The 17,431-nt window shown below is 39.7% G+C and overlaps 2 protein-coding genes and 1 non-coding gene across 5 annotated transcripts; all 3 read right to left on the bottom strand.

Moving 5' to 3' along the window:
* Window positions 1-242: 242 nt before the first annotated feature.
* tmf1 (TATA element modulatory factor 1) lies at window positions 243-10,987 on the bottom strand. The gene is made up of 17 exons (XM_023299357.3): window positions 10,411-10,987; window positions 8,942-10,308; window positions 8,554-8,657; window positions 8,082-8,208; window positions 7,830-7,935; window positions 6,239-6,381; window positions 5,386-5,552; window positions 4,439-4,595; window positions 3,950-4,042; window positions 3,688-3,844; window positions 3,394-3,586; window positions 2,206-2,275; window positions 2,029-2,121; window positions 1,811-1,933; window positions 1,523-1,681; window positions 1,272-1,397; window positions 243-1,104 (listed from the first exon to the last, which is right to left on the bottom strand). Exons 1-17 carry the CDS (start codon window positions 10,544-10,546, stop codon window positions 964-966), a joined length of 3,462 nt encoding a protein of 1,153 aa, XP_023155125.2. The 5' UTR covers window positions 10,547-10,987; the 3' UTR covers window positions 243-963.
* Window positions 2,528-2,600, bottom strand: trnar-acg (transfer RNA arginine (anticodon ACG)). Its single transcript has one exon. It is a non-coding gene; the product is annotated as a tRNA-Arg (tRNA).
* A 646-nt stretch (window positions 10,988-11,633) lies between the features above and the next one.
* Window positions 11,634-16,635, bottom strand: uba3 (ubiquitin-like modifier activating enzyme 3). Of its 3 annotated transcripts, XM_023299338.3 has the most exons (18): window positions 16,599-16,624; window positions 16,451-16,489; window positions 15,707-15,827; window positions 15,522-15,602; window positions 15,349-15,431; window positions 15,153-15,233; window positions 14,898-14,941; window positions 14,414-14,478; window positions 14,128-14,283; window positions 13,925-14,027; window positions 13,581-13,694; window positions 13,216-13,269; window positions 13,016-13,052; window positions 12,832-12,913; window positions 12,637-12,737; window positions 12,445-12,508; window positions 12,264-12,318; window positions 11,634-12,151 (listed from the first exon to the last, which is right to left on the bottom strand). In XM_023299338.3, the coding sequence occupies exons 1-18, from the start codon at window positions 16,616-16,618 to the stop codon at window positions 12,063-12,065; spliced, it is 1,389 nt and encodes a 462-aa protein (XP_023155106.1). In that variant the 5' UTR covers window positions 16,619-16,624; the 3' UTR covers window positions 11,634-12,062. The 3 variants fall into 3 exon arrangements, with proteins under 3 accessions (XP_023155106.1, XP_023155107.1, XP_054866417.1); XM_023299339.3 differs by lacking the exon at window positions 16,451-16,489 and having other exon boundaries at window positions 16,599-16,635; XM_055010442.1 differs by having other exon boundaries at window positions 16,475-16,610.
* Window positions 16,636-17,431: the final 796 nt, after the last annotated feature.

The raw sequence follows: 17,431 nt of genomic DNA, 5'->3' as shown, positions 1-17,431 counted from the left end.
GACGATATGGACAGGTACAGGAATGTGAAACAGATGAAATACTACTGGGGTCCAGCTGGACCTGAAGTGTACAGATTAATAGGTTTTGCCACATGTACTGATGAGGGTCAATGAATGGACAGATTATCGAAATTTGATTCGATATTTCACATCAGTTGGTTATGTAATACATATTTTTCACTTTTTTATTTTAGTAAACTGAATGAGAAGGAAGATTTTCAAGAACACATTTGAAAACAGTATGAAAATTGTTCAGAACATGAACTTTATTTGGACTTTTGTGTAGCATTGAGTTAATGTGGTATTTTGTGTGAATGCAATGAAAATGAAACCTTCTCTAGTGTGACTTCACACCATTTAAATTAAGGTATTTTTCCACCACCCAAATAAATGTTTATTCATTTACATATGTATACAGTTTACAATCCAGTCTTTAGGATTCCAATCACAGACTACTCTTAGCTGTCAAATCACATTTTGTGATTTGAACAGTACATACGTTTCTCTGTACAATGTTTTTTTAAAAATATTTCTTAAACCGGTCATCTTATGCATTAGGAAATATGGATGAATTTGTATAGTGCAAAAAACCCTTACCATCATATACAGTTAAAAACTGTCTATACAATACTATGTCAAAGGGTAAATCATGAGAAATGTCTAAAGTAAAGTTTGTACAAAGTCCCAAATATATCAAATAAACAAGTCAATCAAATTGTGGCTATCCTTCATACTGATTCTGTAATATGCATTGTATATTTTTGCATATCCGTATCATCCCCTCACTTAAATAGAGTATATAATCTTTAAGCAACATAAAATTACAGATAAAGATGATTGAATTTCCTTCTTACACAGTGATTAAACGTATATTCTTTGCCCTATTTATTCCTGTGAACGCATTTGTGGCTAAGATGGTCAACCAATTTGTGCCCCAGAAACAACACAGTGAGTGAAACCAGTTTATTTCTGGTTCTGCAGCAATTCGTCAATCTGGGTTTTATACATATTCTTTACATCTTCGAGGTCCAGTCTCAGTTCCTCTGCTTCTTCAGCCTTTTCTCCATACATCTGCAGGATGGTGTTGTGCCTCTGCTCCAGATCCTGAAATGAACAGACACATACATTAGAAAGAACCTCTGCAAATTTGCTGAACTTAATATTTACAATTCATGGTTTGGTAACAGAGAGTATATGTTGTATTGTGATTTTTCAATGAACATTAAATATTCAATAATATACATATTTCCTTATACTTTATGGCCCCATACCTTGAGTTGAACTTTCAACTTAGGAATCTCCTTCACCATCTCCTCCATCTCATCATTTTGATTTGTAAGTCGAACCATCTCTTCTGCCATCACAAAGCGGCTCCTCTCGAAATTGGCGATCTCAAGCTAAGAAGGCAGAAAAAAAACATAGGAGTGAAGTAAAAATATTGGTGCACAACTGCTGAAATGTAGCAGAAAGGTCCAACTAATCTTGTCAATAAGTGGCTATATGTTCAGAATTGTCACAGTACCTGTAGCTGTGCAATCTCTCCTTCTCGCAGCTTGAGTTGAGACTGGAGGTTCTCTATGATACTGGAGCCTCCAGACAGTCTGGCAGCCTCGTACAGGTTGGTCCCACTCATTGTCATAGACATGGTCATGGTGCCCAGCGAATGGTCTAAAGAGTCATCCTGTGGAAAAATAGCAAACCAGGTTGAGCTACAAAGATCCAAGCCCAAAAAAGTCATCTGCAATTTCTAGATTTTAACATATTCTAAGATAGACATTTAAATTAGCCTTGTGTGGAAAGCATGGTGTACCTGGGAGAGAACTGAGGTGTGAAGCCCAGCATTGTCTGCCCCACTGATGGAGCTGGAGCGAGACAGGGAGGGTGTGGAAGACGCTGGGGGCTCTCCAATAGAGTGGGTCATAGCCTTCCGCTCCTGATAGGTCAGAATTAAAGTGGAAAAGTTTTAGGTTGAATGAAACAGACTGGCAATGAAATTCGGTGGTGTTAAATTTTAAAATTCTGTCAAACCTTTTCCTTGAGTGCTTCTTGTGCTAAGTAGCATTTCTTCTTCTCTTGCTCCACCTTCATCTTCTCCATCTCTAGCTGATTTGTCAGCAGCAGCTGTTGGAAGGGGCAAAAAAGATGCAAATGAGGATGTTGTTTGAAACATAAGAACAAAATTAGTAGGAAATAATATTATGGTACCTTTTCTTTCTTGGCCTCTTCTAGCATTCGACTGTGTTCTCCTCTCAGATTTTCCAATTCAGTGTGCTCCCTACATTGAGATGACAGTAAGAAATCATAACAAACATTATTAAAAACTAAAATACGACAGATAATCTTAGAGAGATGCTAAAGCATAACTGTGAAATAAAAGAATCCCTTTTTCACTGGTGTTCCTCCAAAAATGTACAAGCAGATATGAGTTTAATAGCTTACAACGTCAAGTTTCCCACAAGCTGTTTAGGACTACATGTAAATGACTGACCAAAACATAATGAGAAGTTTGTATGAGATTAAAATAAATCGAGCCAGCCAGGAGTCGAACCTAGAATCTTCTGATCCGTAGTCAGACGCGTTATCCATTGCGCCACTGGCCCTGTAACAGCAACTGGCTTTCTCACAAAACCCTGAGGCACAAAAGCCACAAGCTCATGCATGAGGGGTTTTGCAGGAGGGGGGTTCCCGGGGCCTCAGTTTCACACTTAGACTCACAAATGGGTTTGTTGTAAAACAAAAACACCCTAGGAAACATTAGCATTACAAAGGAAGCTGTGGTGACTACAGTTTCCTGAACAATACTGCAAGTTTTATCCTACCCCGAAAGTCTATGCTATTGATTTTCCTGCCAAAACAACCAAAGCCTAATAGAGACCACAATACAGTTTTGTGCCTTTGGTTTTTATGCCAATGTAGTCCTTGAAACAAAACATTTTTGTATTGACACTTCACAGCAACTAACCACATGAAAAACAAATCAAACCAGCAAGATGAAATTAAATGCTGCAGAAACTCTGATTTCTTGAATCAGTGACAACAACTGTGACCAAAATGAAGACAAGTTTGTCTGAGTAGTGTGCTACTAAAAGTTCTCAAAGGTGAGAAAAAAACCTTTTTGTCTGTCCTTTTATGACACTAACCCACAAGCTATTTGTACACAATTATTGCACAAAAAAATAAATAAACCTTTGACAACAAAACTATATATATTATCAAACTAACCAACAAACTAACCATGCACAGGTGTTTGGGGTTAATAGATGATGACATACTCAAATGTCAACTCCATCTATTAACCCCATACACATTCCATTAGCAAAAAGACAGAGTCCAAAATCTGACATCCTCCCAAACCCTGTTGATTTGAGTGTTAAGTAAAATTGTAATTGGTACCTGCTGCTTTCATCCTCCACTTTCTCTCTCTTGTTTTTCTCAGTGTCCAGCTGTGCCTGGAGTCTGGCTTTTTCTTGGCGGACCAAGGAATTCTGGGATTCCAAAGAGGCCAGCTGCGACTTGATGGCCAGCAGTTCTTCTGTTGCTGCTCGTTCCTTCTCCACAGCAACAGCCAGCTGCGCCTGGGCATCCGCTGTTGAGGGACGTCAAATTTTGTGTCCACTTTGACCAATGCTGTGTTGTGGTGATTATTTACACATACACAGTTTACACAGCTAAACTCCTGCCTCTTACCTAGCCTGTCAGAAATGCTTTTCTCAAGTTTCTCCCATGATGCAGTTTGTCCACCCAGTGAGGCCTGCAAGTTCTCAATTTGTCGCAGCAAGGGTCGTGTGGCTGAGGTAACACTCTGGCTGAGTTCCTGGTTCCTAGTCTCTGCCTCCTGGAGTCTCTGAAAGAAGACAAGAAATGACGGTAAGCATTAAATCATTATTTTTGCCTCTTATTTAACAGAGCTAGTTTAGTTGGACAAGTTATGCCAATCACAATGTGTTACCTGCTGAAGCTCACTGATCTCCTCCCTCAAATAATCTTCTTTCCTGGCCTGCTGCTGCTCAGCCCTCTGCAGAGCCAGCCTCAGGTCGGCCACCTGTACACAGTATTACAAAGAGTTAATGATGTGAGGTGAGTCTAGGTAAACTTAACAACGATTAAAAGAATATTTAGGTCATATTTAGAAAACTCAGCAAGTGTGAAACAGTAAATCAGAAACTATTCCATTTATCTGGGTAAAATATTTTAAAAATGAAATGAACTGCTAAATAACTTTGCATACAAACATTAAAATTTGTCTAAACTCTGACAAATTATACCTGCACCACTGATTTTATATGGATTGAAGCTGCACTAAAGCTTCCTGAGGTATACACTTTACATCAATATATGCACAAGATGTGCTGATGTCTGATGAGCATTTTAATTCTTTACTTGCATGTTGATTAAAAAGTGCTTCATGGTGTGTGTCTATAGCATGAGTCTGTGTTACCTGGTTAGCCAGAGCCTCCTGTTGCATCCTGGCCTCCTCCTGGGCCTTTTCCAGAGCCAGACTCAGCTGCTCTTTGGCCTGCGTTTCCCTGCTCAGAGCTACCTCTTCAGCCTCACTGGCTCTGCTGGCATTTACCTTATGAAGTTCTGCCAGCTCCCTGACAACAAAGTAGAAGACCTTTACCACCCTATTGACCCCATTATAATGCCATTTGTTGTTTGGCTCTGTAAAATTTTTCACTGGATCTGAAAATACAGATCATTTGCTAAACAATATTGACTGTACATCAGATTATTTCAGAATATGTTAAAGAATGGGTTTACTTTTTTCCAGCTGTGTTAGTACCACAGTGAGAGGCCCTTAAGAATGATCGCTGTAGCCATTTATCCTGCCCATTCTGAACATGAGGTGATCTTCTACAGCGATGGAAGTGTGATAAAATCCAAAGCTTTGTCTGCTCTGTGCAAAAATATGTAAATTTCACAGTGCAGCTAAAGCTACCATGAGACAAGGAAACATTATCCCAAAAAGACTGTAACTTCATAAGTATGTTGGACTGCTGAAGTCTCATATCAGCTTTGGCTAAACTATAACATTTTTGCACACTACAAAGACTATTTATTTTGTCCCCGGTCACTTTTGCTACATGCACTTCAAAAGAGGAACTTTTCCTTTAATAAGCCTGACTGGTTTTTTACCCTTTCAAATTGGGCAAAAATCAGATACCTTGCCATTTACCCAATGTGGAAGTAAACATCCTCAAATTAACAGCAGAAGTCAACACTTTTACAAACTTAGTCTACACTGCATGAGCTGTAAACTGAGCTGTAAAATACTACAACACGTGACAGACAATAAACACAACAGCTGGTTTATGAGGTTAGACTTCCAGTGAGGGCTCTGGTCTTTAACTTTCAGTATCAATCGCAGGCTGTGCCAATATTTACTTATAAGAGCTGTCGAGAGCAGCTTGAAGGCTCCTGCTTTTCTCCTGCAGCTCCTCGGAGTCTGACTGCAGCCTGCTCAGCTCCTTCTCCTGCCGCTCCACAACAGCATTCAGCTTCTTGATGTTCTCCCTGTGCTGTTTCTCAACCTCCTCCTTCCCATCAAGGACCTAAACACAAAACACAGGCAACCATGGTTACACTCAATACAGTTCAAGTCAACAAAAACTAAACTTTGTTTCAGACATGAAAGGTAACCGAGGAACAAATGTCAAGTCTACCTGCAAAAAATAAATAAATCATGGTTCAAAAGAAAAATCATTTTTTTATGCTAGAATATAAAGGCTTAACAGTAAACAGTAAAATGCTCAGATGCACAACTTTAAAATTCCCTATACACCTAAATAGCCATAAGAAAAAAAGTGTTTCTATCAACAAGCGCTGCACTGTGATAAGACACAGAAAGTAGTTGTGGTGTAGAATCAAGGTCTTGTACAATATAAAACTTTCCACCAAAAAAAAAAAAAAAAAGAATTTAAAACTAAATCAGATAAACTCATCTATCATCATGTTAAACCTAAGCTCCCATAATTCATAGGAAAACTGGTGCTTGCAACATTAACAGAGTTCTGGGGTTTACATTTTGTCCTCATTTTTGGAAACCACTGTTTCAATTTCAGTATCTTAAGTTTAGTTAAAATTACATATTCACTTCGAAGAGAGCAGAACAGATGTTAACTTTAGCCCGTTGGAAGACCCACTGCTTTGAACTTAAGTGCTTAAACCAGTCATTTGACGAAGCAGGCTGAAAATCCATTATTACATTATTCTGTTTAACAGTATTCTAAATGCTGACCTGCTGCAGATGTTTGAGCTCTTCCTCGTGCTCCTTGATTTTCTTCTGCTGTTTGGTGAGCTTTGTGTCACTCTCCTTCTCCTTCACACGCAGTTTCTTGATGATGTTGCTGTGCTGCAGCTGCTGCTTGGACAACTTTTCACCTAAAGGAGAGAGAAATAAACACCTACTCAGCCACTTTGATAAAGCTGAAAACACACAGATTCCATATCCACTATCTTAGAGTAGTTTTTCATTTAACAACAAGGTTAAAAAAAAGTCAAAAAGTACTTTACAATTGCCATGTGCATAGAGTCCCCAAAGAGACATGGCGAGAATTTTTTCATTACTTTGCAATGCTTCTGTGTTGCCTCACCAACATTTTTACATTCCATCTAGTCAATATAAACGGTTCGTGAGTTGTTTAAGTCCAGGTATAACACAGCGCCATTTTGATTAGACACTGCAGATACAATAAAAAAGGTGAGATGATGTGACACTTGACATGATGCATTTAGTGCTCATTACTCATTTTTAAAGGCCGATCTCTGACAGCTTCCAGCTTCTGCTTGTGAGCACAGCTGCAGGTGCCTGGCTGCGACTGGGGACGCTATGACTGCTTATTGTACAGACTTTATCTCCTGTGGTTCACTCAGTTGTACTAGGGGTATGTCCAGCTATGACTATTTAAATCAGCTGTGCTTCTGTCACAGATGTTTTATACAAACAAATCACAGGAATAAAGTAGATTCAATACAATGCAAAGCCAGGAAAACCTACAACACTCACAACTGCTGCATGTTGCCATCAAAAACGAACACATCAAAGTCATAAACATTCCAACTAAAGTCTAGCTAAAATGAATGTGACAGCTATGACATTCGAATGCAGCCTGTGACATAGCTGGTGAACCAACCCTGCCTGTTTTATTTTTAAATGCAATAGAGCTGACTTCTATTTGAGCAGCCACAGCTTAAGGTGCACTGACTCATTGTAGTCCTAATCAGCTGCATTGTGTTATATAGTCCTACTATAAAACACAATGCAGTATCATGATATTTGCCTTTCTGTATGGATCTGAGGAAATGCAAATATTACCATGAGGTAAAAAAAAAAAAAAAAAAAACTTTTTGAGAAGTAATGCAAGAGAATTCTTCAAATTTTTTTTTTGCTATGACCTTCAGAGGTTCAATACTATCCATGATTTATGAGCTGTAATAAATGTTTTTGTTTTGCAATTTACTGGTTTCTGTCCATTCCTGACTATTCCTTCTTATTTTTAGTTTCTGTTGAGAACATTTTTGGCGTGTCCATTCACCTTCAAATATTGAACAGATTTTAAATGTAAGGTTCACAAAACAAAGCAACATACTAGGTCGATTTACTTTAACAGAGACCAATTAAATTCAGGTATCTTAAGCATGCTTACTCTTCATAAACGCTAATCCGAACAGGTTGTAAAAACATCTCAAATGCTACACAAGAAAATTCTGTGAAGTTGGAAGTAAAGAAGCAGCTGTAACAGTAATCAAGAACTAGCATACAACCAAGTCTTGACTGTGCAACCTGTTTAGAGAGAAGGGATGAGACTGGTGGAGGTCAAGAGTCTTACCCTCCTCCAGGAGACCTCTGATCTGTTCCTCCTTCTCTTTGATGATCTCCATTGTATCACTGGAGTTTAGCCTTGTAGAAAGCTCCTCTCGCAAGCCCTTTATCTCCTGCAGCACAGTATAATGCAATCTTTGACACAAACACTTTGGACACGTTACATCTTGGAGGTATATCTTGATGAATTACAGTCATGTGCAAAAAAAAATATTAAAAGGCCTGTACGGCTTTTGAAGATCACCAATATGTGAGTTACCTTCTTGGCTATGTCTCTCTCTTTGCAGGCAAGCTGAGCCTTCCTTTCTGCATCTGCTATGCGCTGGGTGAACTCATCTTTCAGGGACTGAACAGTGGAGCTCTCCTCCTTCAAGCTTATCACTTCACTGGAAGATGAACAAACTCATTAGTGTAAGAGCTCATTATTAAAATCTATGCAGCCTCAAGGCCAAGATGGCTTTTAAAAATCCGCACAAGTAGATTATTCTCAGCATTCAACAGTCAGAATGACCTAACAGGGAACATGCTTTGAAGTTTTGAATGACATTTTTGCAGTATTCTGTAATGAACGTACAAATCAAGTTCAAATAAGTGTCTTCTTGCTTCTTTTCTCTAACAAAAGGTTTCTTGATGTGTTTATAGTTATATTATGTTGGCAAAGTAGGAACAACTCTCTTGTCAACATAAGTTACAGTGTCTTTGTGAACCAGGTGTGTGCACTACATACTCACTCTTTGAGATTGTCACAATCCTCCTCCAGCCTTGCCTTGTCTTTGCTAACTGCCAGCAGCTGAGATTCTCTCTTCTCAAGGCGGCCCGATAGATCATCAATAACCTACAACAAGTCCGTTAAATGTTTTAGTATTTACAGAAAAGTTTAAGGAAACCATTGTGGTAGTGTTTAAATAGACAATATGATTTCTTCATACAAAATAACAGATTCTGTGGCTTGAAGGGTAAATACAAATATCTGGCTGAACACCTGCATTCCAAACATTGCTGTTCAAAGCACTGCTGCTACATCACTTAAGGCTAAAGCAGCTACACCAGAAACATTTCAATCACTAGTGTATTCTAAAGGACCCACAAGGCTACATGGACTCTATGATGTCGTGTTACCTTTTGAAGCTCCAATATCTGCACTGTTGAAACACTTTTCATCTCTTCTGTAATTGGTGGAGCAATCTGTTCTTCAGTTTTGGATGCAGGATCAGAAGGTGCAATAGGAGCCTCAGATTCCTGTTCTATTAACTCTTCAGGCTGCTCGCTATTCACAGGTGTTGCACTCCGACCGCTCTCCTCCATCTCATCCAGCGACTGCTCCCTCATCGTTTCAGTGAATCCCTCTTCTTCATCCTCTTCCTCCTCACCGACCTTCTCCGCCTCTCCATCTTCCTGCTTCTGACACGACACTGGCAAAGGAGCAGGTCCTGCAGTGACGGACGCTAGAGTCCGACTGCCAGGGATTTCATCATCTGAGTTAACCTCACTGACACTCCGGCTGTCCAGTGACTGCACGCTAAATGAGTCGATGCGCTCAAATGCATCTGAGGAGGAACCACAGCTCTCTGTGAGTTTAGGGTAGTCCTCTAGTCGGGGAAAATCTCCACAGGTGGAGGCAGTGAGAAGCTGGAAGGAGCCCTGCATTAGGTGAAGGCCAGCTTTGCCCTCACCAGTTTCTTGTCTGGAGCTGGCTGAACTCTCACTCAACACACTCTCGTGGTCGAGCACTTCAATGTCACTGGTTGTAGAGGTTCCTGAGGAGAAAGCGCTGACTGGAGGGGAAGGCGTATCATTTTGACGATCCTCCACCTTTGTGTCTTTATGCTCAAGGAGTACTTCCTTAGAGGATGTGGATGGTGAAGGATCAGATGGGGCAGAGCTCTTAGGTTCAGAGGTGGTAGGTTCAGGGGAATCTGTAATATCCTGCTTCACCTGGCGTTCTGATGGACTCTGTGGTTCCTCTGCTTTTGACTCTACAGAAACCGCTGAGGAAACATCTGTATTTTCACTGCTTGTCTCACCGTCAGGGTTACAAGCAACATCACTAGAGGAGGAAACAAGAGAAACTGGCTGCAGGAGGATACTGTCTGCATAAGGTGCTGCTGGTGAGGACTTGGGCTCGACTGGCTGACTCTCAGCATCTGTTTGATTCTCGTGACTCTTATCAGGAGGTCCTGAATGCTGGCTTTCCACCTCTTGCTGGACCACAGCCTCTTTGACTTTATTCTCCTTCTCTTGAGGCCGTCTCTGAGACTTAGTGGGGGGTACAGACACTACCTGGGTTTTGGTGACAGCTTGTACATCTCCGGGTGACAGGAAGGCACTAAAAAAGTTTTCGGATTCATCCACAACAGTACGAGTGACAGGAGTAGTAATGGCCTCCGAGGAAGCAGGAGGAGTGGCGGTCTTTTCTTCTGCGGGGGCTTCCCACTGGGCCATGCCCCATCCTCCACTCAACGAGAGCTTTCCAGGTAAGGTAACATCTGACCAAAAAGAAAAGGTTTTATTCTAGTGATGGGTGCAGCTGTTGGCCTTTAATTTGAACATAGCAACATTAGCTCCTACCTCTGTGTAGTATTACTTACCGTCGTAGGGCATTACAGTTGTGTCACCCCACTGACCCTCTTCTTTGATGTCCAGAACTCGGTCAATTGACTTCTGAGCTGTTGTTAAAGCTTGTTTAGCGAAGCTAGACAAGTGAGATGCGTTGAACCAACTCATTCTGATTATTAGGCTAACTAGCTAGCAAGTGCAGAATTTGTTACACGAATCCAAGAATGAATTTAGCGTTTCCACACAAGCAGCGTCACTTCAACAGTCTCTGCATCTTTCGATAACCAACGCTAACCTGCTGCGATATTTCGCCAAGTCCAAATTAGTCTGCTAGTTAGCAAAGCATTAAGTTAACGCTAGCCAGCGCTGGTGTACCTGGACAGCATCGATGCCAGATAGTTTCAGCTCGAAAACTGACAACTTGGCACTAAAAATCGCATATTCGGTCCACGTCAGTCATACAGAAGTACACGTATCTCTTGTACCACATCTAGAACTGTCAAATCAAATAGATTCCCGTGGCAAAACGGAGCTTTTTTCGGCTCCTTTGCTCGGCCGTCATCGTTTGTTTTGGTCGCTCTCAACTTGTAGCACAGCTAGCATTAGCCTGCTCGGTACTTCCTGTACACGTAGCACCATGACGTCATCAGCTGTGTGTCTGGGCAGCAGACAGGAATCCTCCTAAGTCATCAAAACACACATTTCTAAATAACAACTGTGTCTCACAAGCATAGGACTGAGGAATCCTTCCCTCCTTTTAAAAGACATAATCAGTGCTCGATATTTTTATCTCAAAATTTATGTATTTTTTTCAGATGTTGCCCCGTTTCTTTAAATTTTTATTTTGTGCCCATACTGATACATATAAACCTCTAATACAAAATGGATCTTATATAATAAGGCTTTCCCAATTGAAATAAATATGGGTCTCTAGGGGTCTTAACTATAGTTTCAGTCAGGTTCATCTCCATAATTAATAAAATTGTAGCATCTTAGCCTGAATATTTATTGTCGTCAATTAAAGTTACATTTTCTAGAATTTTGCTGAGTTTTAATACTTAATATGTACATTTCTCAGGTAAATTCATACCATAAATAACACTGTCTTAGCCTTAATATTTGTAACTTCAGTAAATTAGTTATGCCATTTTTTCCCGTGAGAAAGCACTTTGGCTTTATAAATTGATTTTATTATATACCAAATCAGTTTAGTTAATATTATGTCACTCACACAAACATATGTAAGTCCACAGAGAAAACACATACTTTTTTTTTTTTTTTTTTAAGAAAAACATTTTATTCCAGTTTGCACATCAATATTATCAGTGTCTGCTGATTACCACTGCAGTGGCTAAGACAACTAAAAAAACTGTGCTGAAATAAATAAATATTACAAACCAGAACAAGTACAGTACAATCGTTTAAAAAGTAACTCTTGCTTGTTTCATTATTTGCACAGAATACGCTCTAGGCTGTAGTGAACGTAACACATTAATGCAGATTTCCTTAATTGATCACCAAAACATGACAAAGGTGTGACTGATTTAGCTTTTCAGTGCAAAACATCAGCTTTAGCCGATAAGTACATTAAAACATTTAAATCAATTGTAATCCTATAATGTGACTGAAGCTGTTGTAAACTGTTCTAGTTTCTAGATGGGCTGTGGGAGTGCTTGAGTTTGTTCTATGAGGTAAAGCAGAGTCTGAACAACATGGTCTGGGGCGTGGTCACATCAGCCACAGCCAGCTCTTGTCCATCAGTCAGGCCCAGCTCTGGAAAAACATCATAACGTAACCGAGTCAGCATATTCACAGTGTGTCCGTCTGATCTAAGCATACGCAGTGGGATTTCTGCTAAACATATTCGGTACAGAAAGAACCTCACCCTTCAGGGTTTTGGACAGATTTGGCCGCGTCCTCTGTTCAATTGAAGCAACCGACTGCAAAACAAAACACTGCAGTTCAAGCCATAACTTGTAAGAAATAATAAAGACACACCTCAGTCTCGTAAAGGATACGAGACTGAACTGAAAACACAAAACTAAAGTACATTAGAGGTTAATTACCTGTAAATATAAAGTTTTGTTCTTTCCCTCCACAGTTGCTGTTACAGCAGGTGATTTCATTTGTCTGAAAAAGTGTGAAATAGTTGGTTGTTGATGACACTGTATGATGAGTGATTGACAATAAGCAGAGTTTATTTAGGGTGATGCAAGGTGGAAATTAATATTAAATCATAACAAGGCAGGCAAACTTACAGAGAGGCACTCTCAGTCAGGTAGTCCAACACCTCCTGCAGTTTAGAGGATGAAGAAAAGTGCAGATCCAGAGGTATTTGGCTGCAGGCTGAACAGTTTTCCTGAAATAAGAATAGACACAAACATACTTTATCCAGACAGCCAATTCAATAACTGTAGCAAACATTAAATGACAAATGCAATTCAGGGACAAACCTTCCGTTCTGCTTCAAAGGTGTAGGTGTACAGGCCGTCAACATCGTTAAAGACCATGTAGTTATTGAGAGGCGTATAGGCACTGCATATGGAAAAAGTAAGAAAATAAGAAATTGTCAGATTACTAAAGTTTTTAAACTAAATTTGCTTTGTGGATATTGCTGCCAAAAACCTGTACACTCACCTTGTCGCTATTTTGAAGACTTCAGTTGCACAAGCAGCTGGACCAAATGAAGCAGAAATCAACAATTAGATCCGGGTGCACACATCTGTTTACTCAGTACTACCTGGAAATGATTAACTCCTATGATCTTTCATGAGAGGCATCAGGTCCACACGTGTCAGTTTAAACACCCTCACATTTACCCGGTCTTAGCTACTTACCAGCAATGACAGCATTTGTAGACGCTACCGCTGGGATTATCCTCTTAACAACACCTGCAACATTTAAAGCAGATACAGAAAATGTGTTTAGCTATGATCAAAACAGGGAGGGAAAAAAATTTGTTGAGGCAAACGAAAAAAAAGCTATACAAATCTGCTGATCAGGGTAAACATCAAGAAGACATTTTTGCTGGAACTGTTTTTGCTAAAAAAGAAATTATGTTTTACAGAGTAAGATATGAGATTCCAAAACAAACCAGAAAACAACAGCTTGCTCTGTTTTATGTACTTTGACTCACGTCCCAGAGGAGCTGCAAGAAAAGCAAAAGTGTTCTGTTGGCAGCAGATATGTTTTGTATGCTCACCCTGTGTGAGTCTATATGTGACTCCTGTTATATTAAACTCAGCTGCCCGCTCCAGAGATTTCTGGTACACCCACTGGATGTGTGCTGGGTCATCTCCATCCAGGATCACATCATCTAATCCACATTCACACAAACACACACAAACACAAACACAAACACAAACACACACACACACACACACACACACACACACACACACACAGATAAACAAACAAAAACTATAATGTATTTTTTGTTCACAGGTTTTGTGAGACATGAGGAAGGGTTTGATGATATTTATTGATTATTCTAAACATTACAAATTCAGTACGGCAAGAATAGTAGTAAAGGCAGTGATTCCTTACCTCCAAAGGGTTTCTCTTTGGGCCACAGCAGTACTCGTACAAACTCAACGCAATGTTCTGGCAAACGAGGCATGGAGGCTATTGTGCACATGGGAAAGTTGATCTGCAATTTTAGAAAAAACAAAATGACTAGGATCCAGTTCTTTATGGCAACTAAGTCATCACTGTAAACATTATTTTTACACAAAAATATTCTGTATTACCTGGGGAGGGTAAAGCTCAAGGGTGCAGTCTATGCAGGCTGTCATGCCTGGCAGAATGACTCTGGCATTGCCTTTAAAGCCTTCAGTCCCACCATCAATTACAGGAATGATGGACCTTGGGTCTAAGACACCATCCTCATACACAAGCAAAGATAGCTGCACAGAAAGACAGATAGATTGCACGTGACTACAGAAAACAGTCTTCATGCTACAGCTTTACTATTACAAATGCAAGAATTACATGAAGAGCCACAGTTAAAGATTTGAATGAAGAGAAATAACTCACCACCACACCGTTCAGCCACCTCCTGGCAACTATAGAGTCAAGTCCACACACAATTATATGGAATTCTAAATGGAGACAATAAGCAGAATATATTCAAACTTAACCTTCCCATTTTAATTATGATTCTATCTGATAATAAAATAGTCCAAACAGTAGAGGTGCAATACAATATGGAGATGCAAAACTGTAGAGCTTAAAACGGAACTCAGTTATTATTCAAATCTTATCAACTACATGAAAATGGCAATTAATCACTGTAAAGCAGTTTTTAGCAAATAAAACAATGTACAAGGGAAGTAAATTTCTCCCTTCTGTAAACTATTGGAATGACTTTTCAATCTGGTTACAATAAATTTATTTTTAGTGAAAAGTATTATGGTACATTAAATCATGAGCCCCACATTATGCATCAAACCAGATCGTAAACTGAATAATTCAAATCAGCAATGGATAGTTAGATATGAATCATCATAAAGATACTCACGTCTGTAGAAGGTTTCATCGAAGTCTTGGATTTTCTTAAAGTGTCTGTGTAAAAATATTTAGGAAAAAAGTCATGTTTAGACAGAAGGTTCACTTTCTTTCACACCCTAAGAATTAATTATGATGTCTATGTCTTCACACTTAAACTGTGGTTTCTGACATTGTCATCAGCTGTTTGTAACATTTTTGACAATTTTAACCAAGATTTAGATTACACGTCAAAAATGTTGCAATAGCTGTTCAATCTGAAGGATACGGGACTGCACGGCATCCAGGTATGCGGCTGTTGATGAAGTCAGCTGCGACATCTGCCTTGGGCCGGCCTACATCTTTCGACCTGGTGAAAAAAATTGCACACGCATTAAAAGAACATATCTGCTTGCTTCAAACATTACACAACTGACAATATGGGTGAGAAATTCACATATAAGTTATCAAATAGCTCTACTGACCTGAAGAGGAACTGTCGATTCAGGTTAGAAATATCAATGGTGTCCATGTCAACAACATGAAGGTTGCGAAAGCCTGATAAAGCCTAAACCACAGATAGAGTGAAACTAAGTGATGGTCATTCATTACAGTTTAAATGAAAACTTTCAAAGACTCATAATAATAGTGATTATACCAGGTCTTTCAGCAGCTCACATCCCAGTCCGCCAGCACCGATGACCAGGATTTTGCATGTTTCTAACATAAGCTGCAGAGACTGTGAGGAGATATTATTAAGATGTTACATATTACAGCAACATAAGATGGCACAAGACAGATACAATGGCAACTGTGAATCACATCCCTCTCTGAAATTGTTACCTCTGTGCTTGGCTCAAAGTCAGGATGCGTGAATGGCCCCGATCTTTCCAGAAACTTTTTGATGTGGTTCCACCGGCCGTCCCACTCACAGGTGCTTCCATTGCCACCATCCACAACCATCCTGAGAACAATATGTACATTTAGGATGGATCAGCAGCAGCAGTATTAAATGGTAAATTAGATGCATGGCAATGTACAGTATGAAATTATATACTGGATACAGTACAACAGAAATCATGCAAAAAATAAAACAATGCTGTGATGAACTGTCACATAGGAAAGGTGCTGTTTACAGGTCACAGCAAAAAGTTTCAGGAAATCAAATAATTGTGCTGTACTAATATCCCTGTGTTCTGATACCTGCCCTATACCAAGCGTCTGTTTTTTGTTTTAGTTGAATATCTTTATGAAAATTTATTATAACTGCATATTAGCCTCTAGATTTTGGGTTAACATAGCTCCTTCCTGAACAGCTCCCGGCTAACTCGGCTAGCTAAGTAGCTAACATGTCAACAGTGAGGAGGCAGAGCAGACCTCCAGCTTAGCACAAAGCTGAATGATACCACACAATATTCACTGTATGGACGTGTTAGCTACTTACAGTCAGCTACCCAGGATGTCTCTCCGTAAACTAGCTGCTCATGTGTTTTCTTTACAACCAGTATTAGGTTAGCTTTTCGTCTAGCTAACGTCAACCTTCCTCTTGTCTAACAACCTCAAACCTTCTATCAATTGACTACTAACTTCTCAGTCAGCTCCACTACTCGCCTTCTTTTCTTCTCCCTAAAAAGAGAGAATAAAAGAAGGTTGATTCATGCTCTGCTCTCGTAGGTTAATTAGATTTGAAAGCATCTTTCGGGGTTTCTTGCTTGTTTCTTCAGCAGCTACTTACGGCTCATCCGTCTCCGCCATGTTTGAGTAACGTTCAATGTCCACGATAGCCGTAGTAAACACAAAAACTCTTTAAAAAGAATATCAGTATCGAGGGATAAAAGTTGACGTAGAAGCAGTTTTAATTTAACATTAGTGGACCCATTTTACAGGTCAACTACAGACTGTAGGAGAAATAAACACTAGCTTAACTGTAGGTATGTTATTCAAGTTGAATATCAATATTCCTCTAGTTTTGAAAGCAGCATTGTCAACAGTCAGACAGCATTTACACAGAAGATCCAACAGATGGTAGTATTTACCTTATACGTCCGTAATACAGACGCCATGCTTACCGAAAAATGTGTTGAAATAATGCTCTTCTGTCATAGATAGTAATAAGCGCTTGGTTTGTCATACAACCGAATAAATGATCTGTATTGAAAGAGCTGAGATCTTGCTCATTGTGCATAAATCTTGTGGATATTAGTGATGTCTCAAGCAGACTATTGTGTTCACTTAGTACAGGCATGGGCAAACTACGGCCCCCGGGCCACATACGGCCCTTTGGGAAATAATTTGGCCAATATTAGAATTGACGAAATTACAGTAAAGACCACATTCATTTGGCCTTCTCCTTGCAGTACCCGGCGTTTATGTTGACCCCACTAGATGGCGCACTCCAGACACAAGTGACCTTTGTTGGTTTATTCTCTCTTCTTCTTCCACTTTGCAACTGCATTGAGCTGCTGTAACAAGGAGTGGATCAAAGAAAAGAAAAGTCGACAGTGAGTGTCGAGTGTTTCAGAAGGCGTGGACTACTAAATATTTTTTGCTGAAGTCCGTTCAAAGGCT

Source organism: Amphiprion ocellaris, chromosome 5 (genome assembly GCF_022539595.1).
Source record: "Amphiprion ocellaris isolate individual 3 ecotype Okinawa chromosome 5, ASM2253959v1, whole genome shotgun sequence".
In the NCBI taxonomy this organism is placed as follows: Eukaryota; Metazoa; Chordata; class Actinopteri; family Pomacentridae; genus Amphiprion; species Amphiprion ocellaris.
The sequence above is the reverse complement of the archived record's forward strand: the minus strand, read 5'-3'. Positions and strand labels throughout refer to the sequence as shown.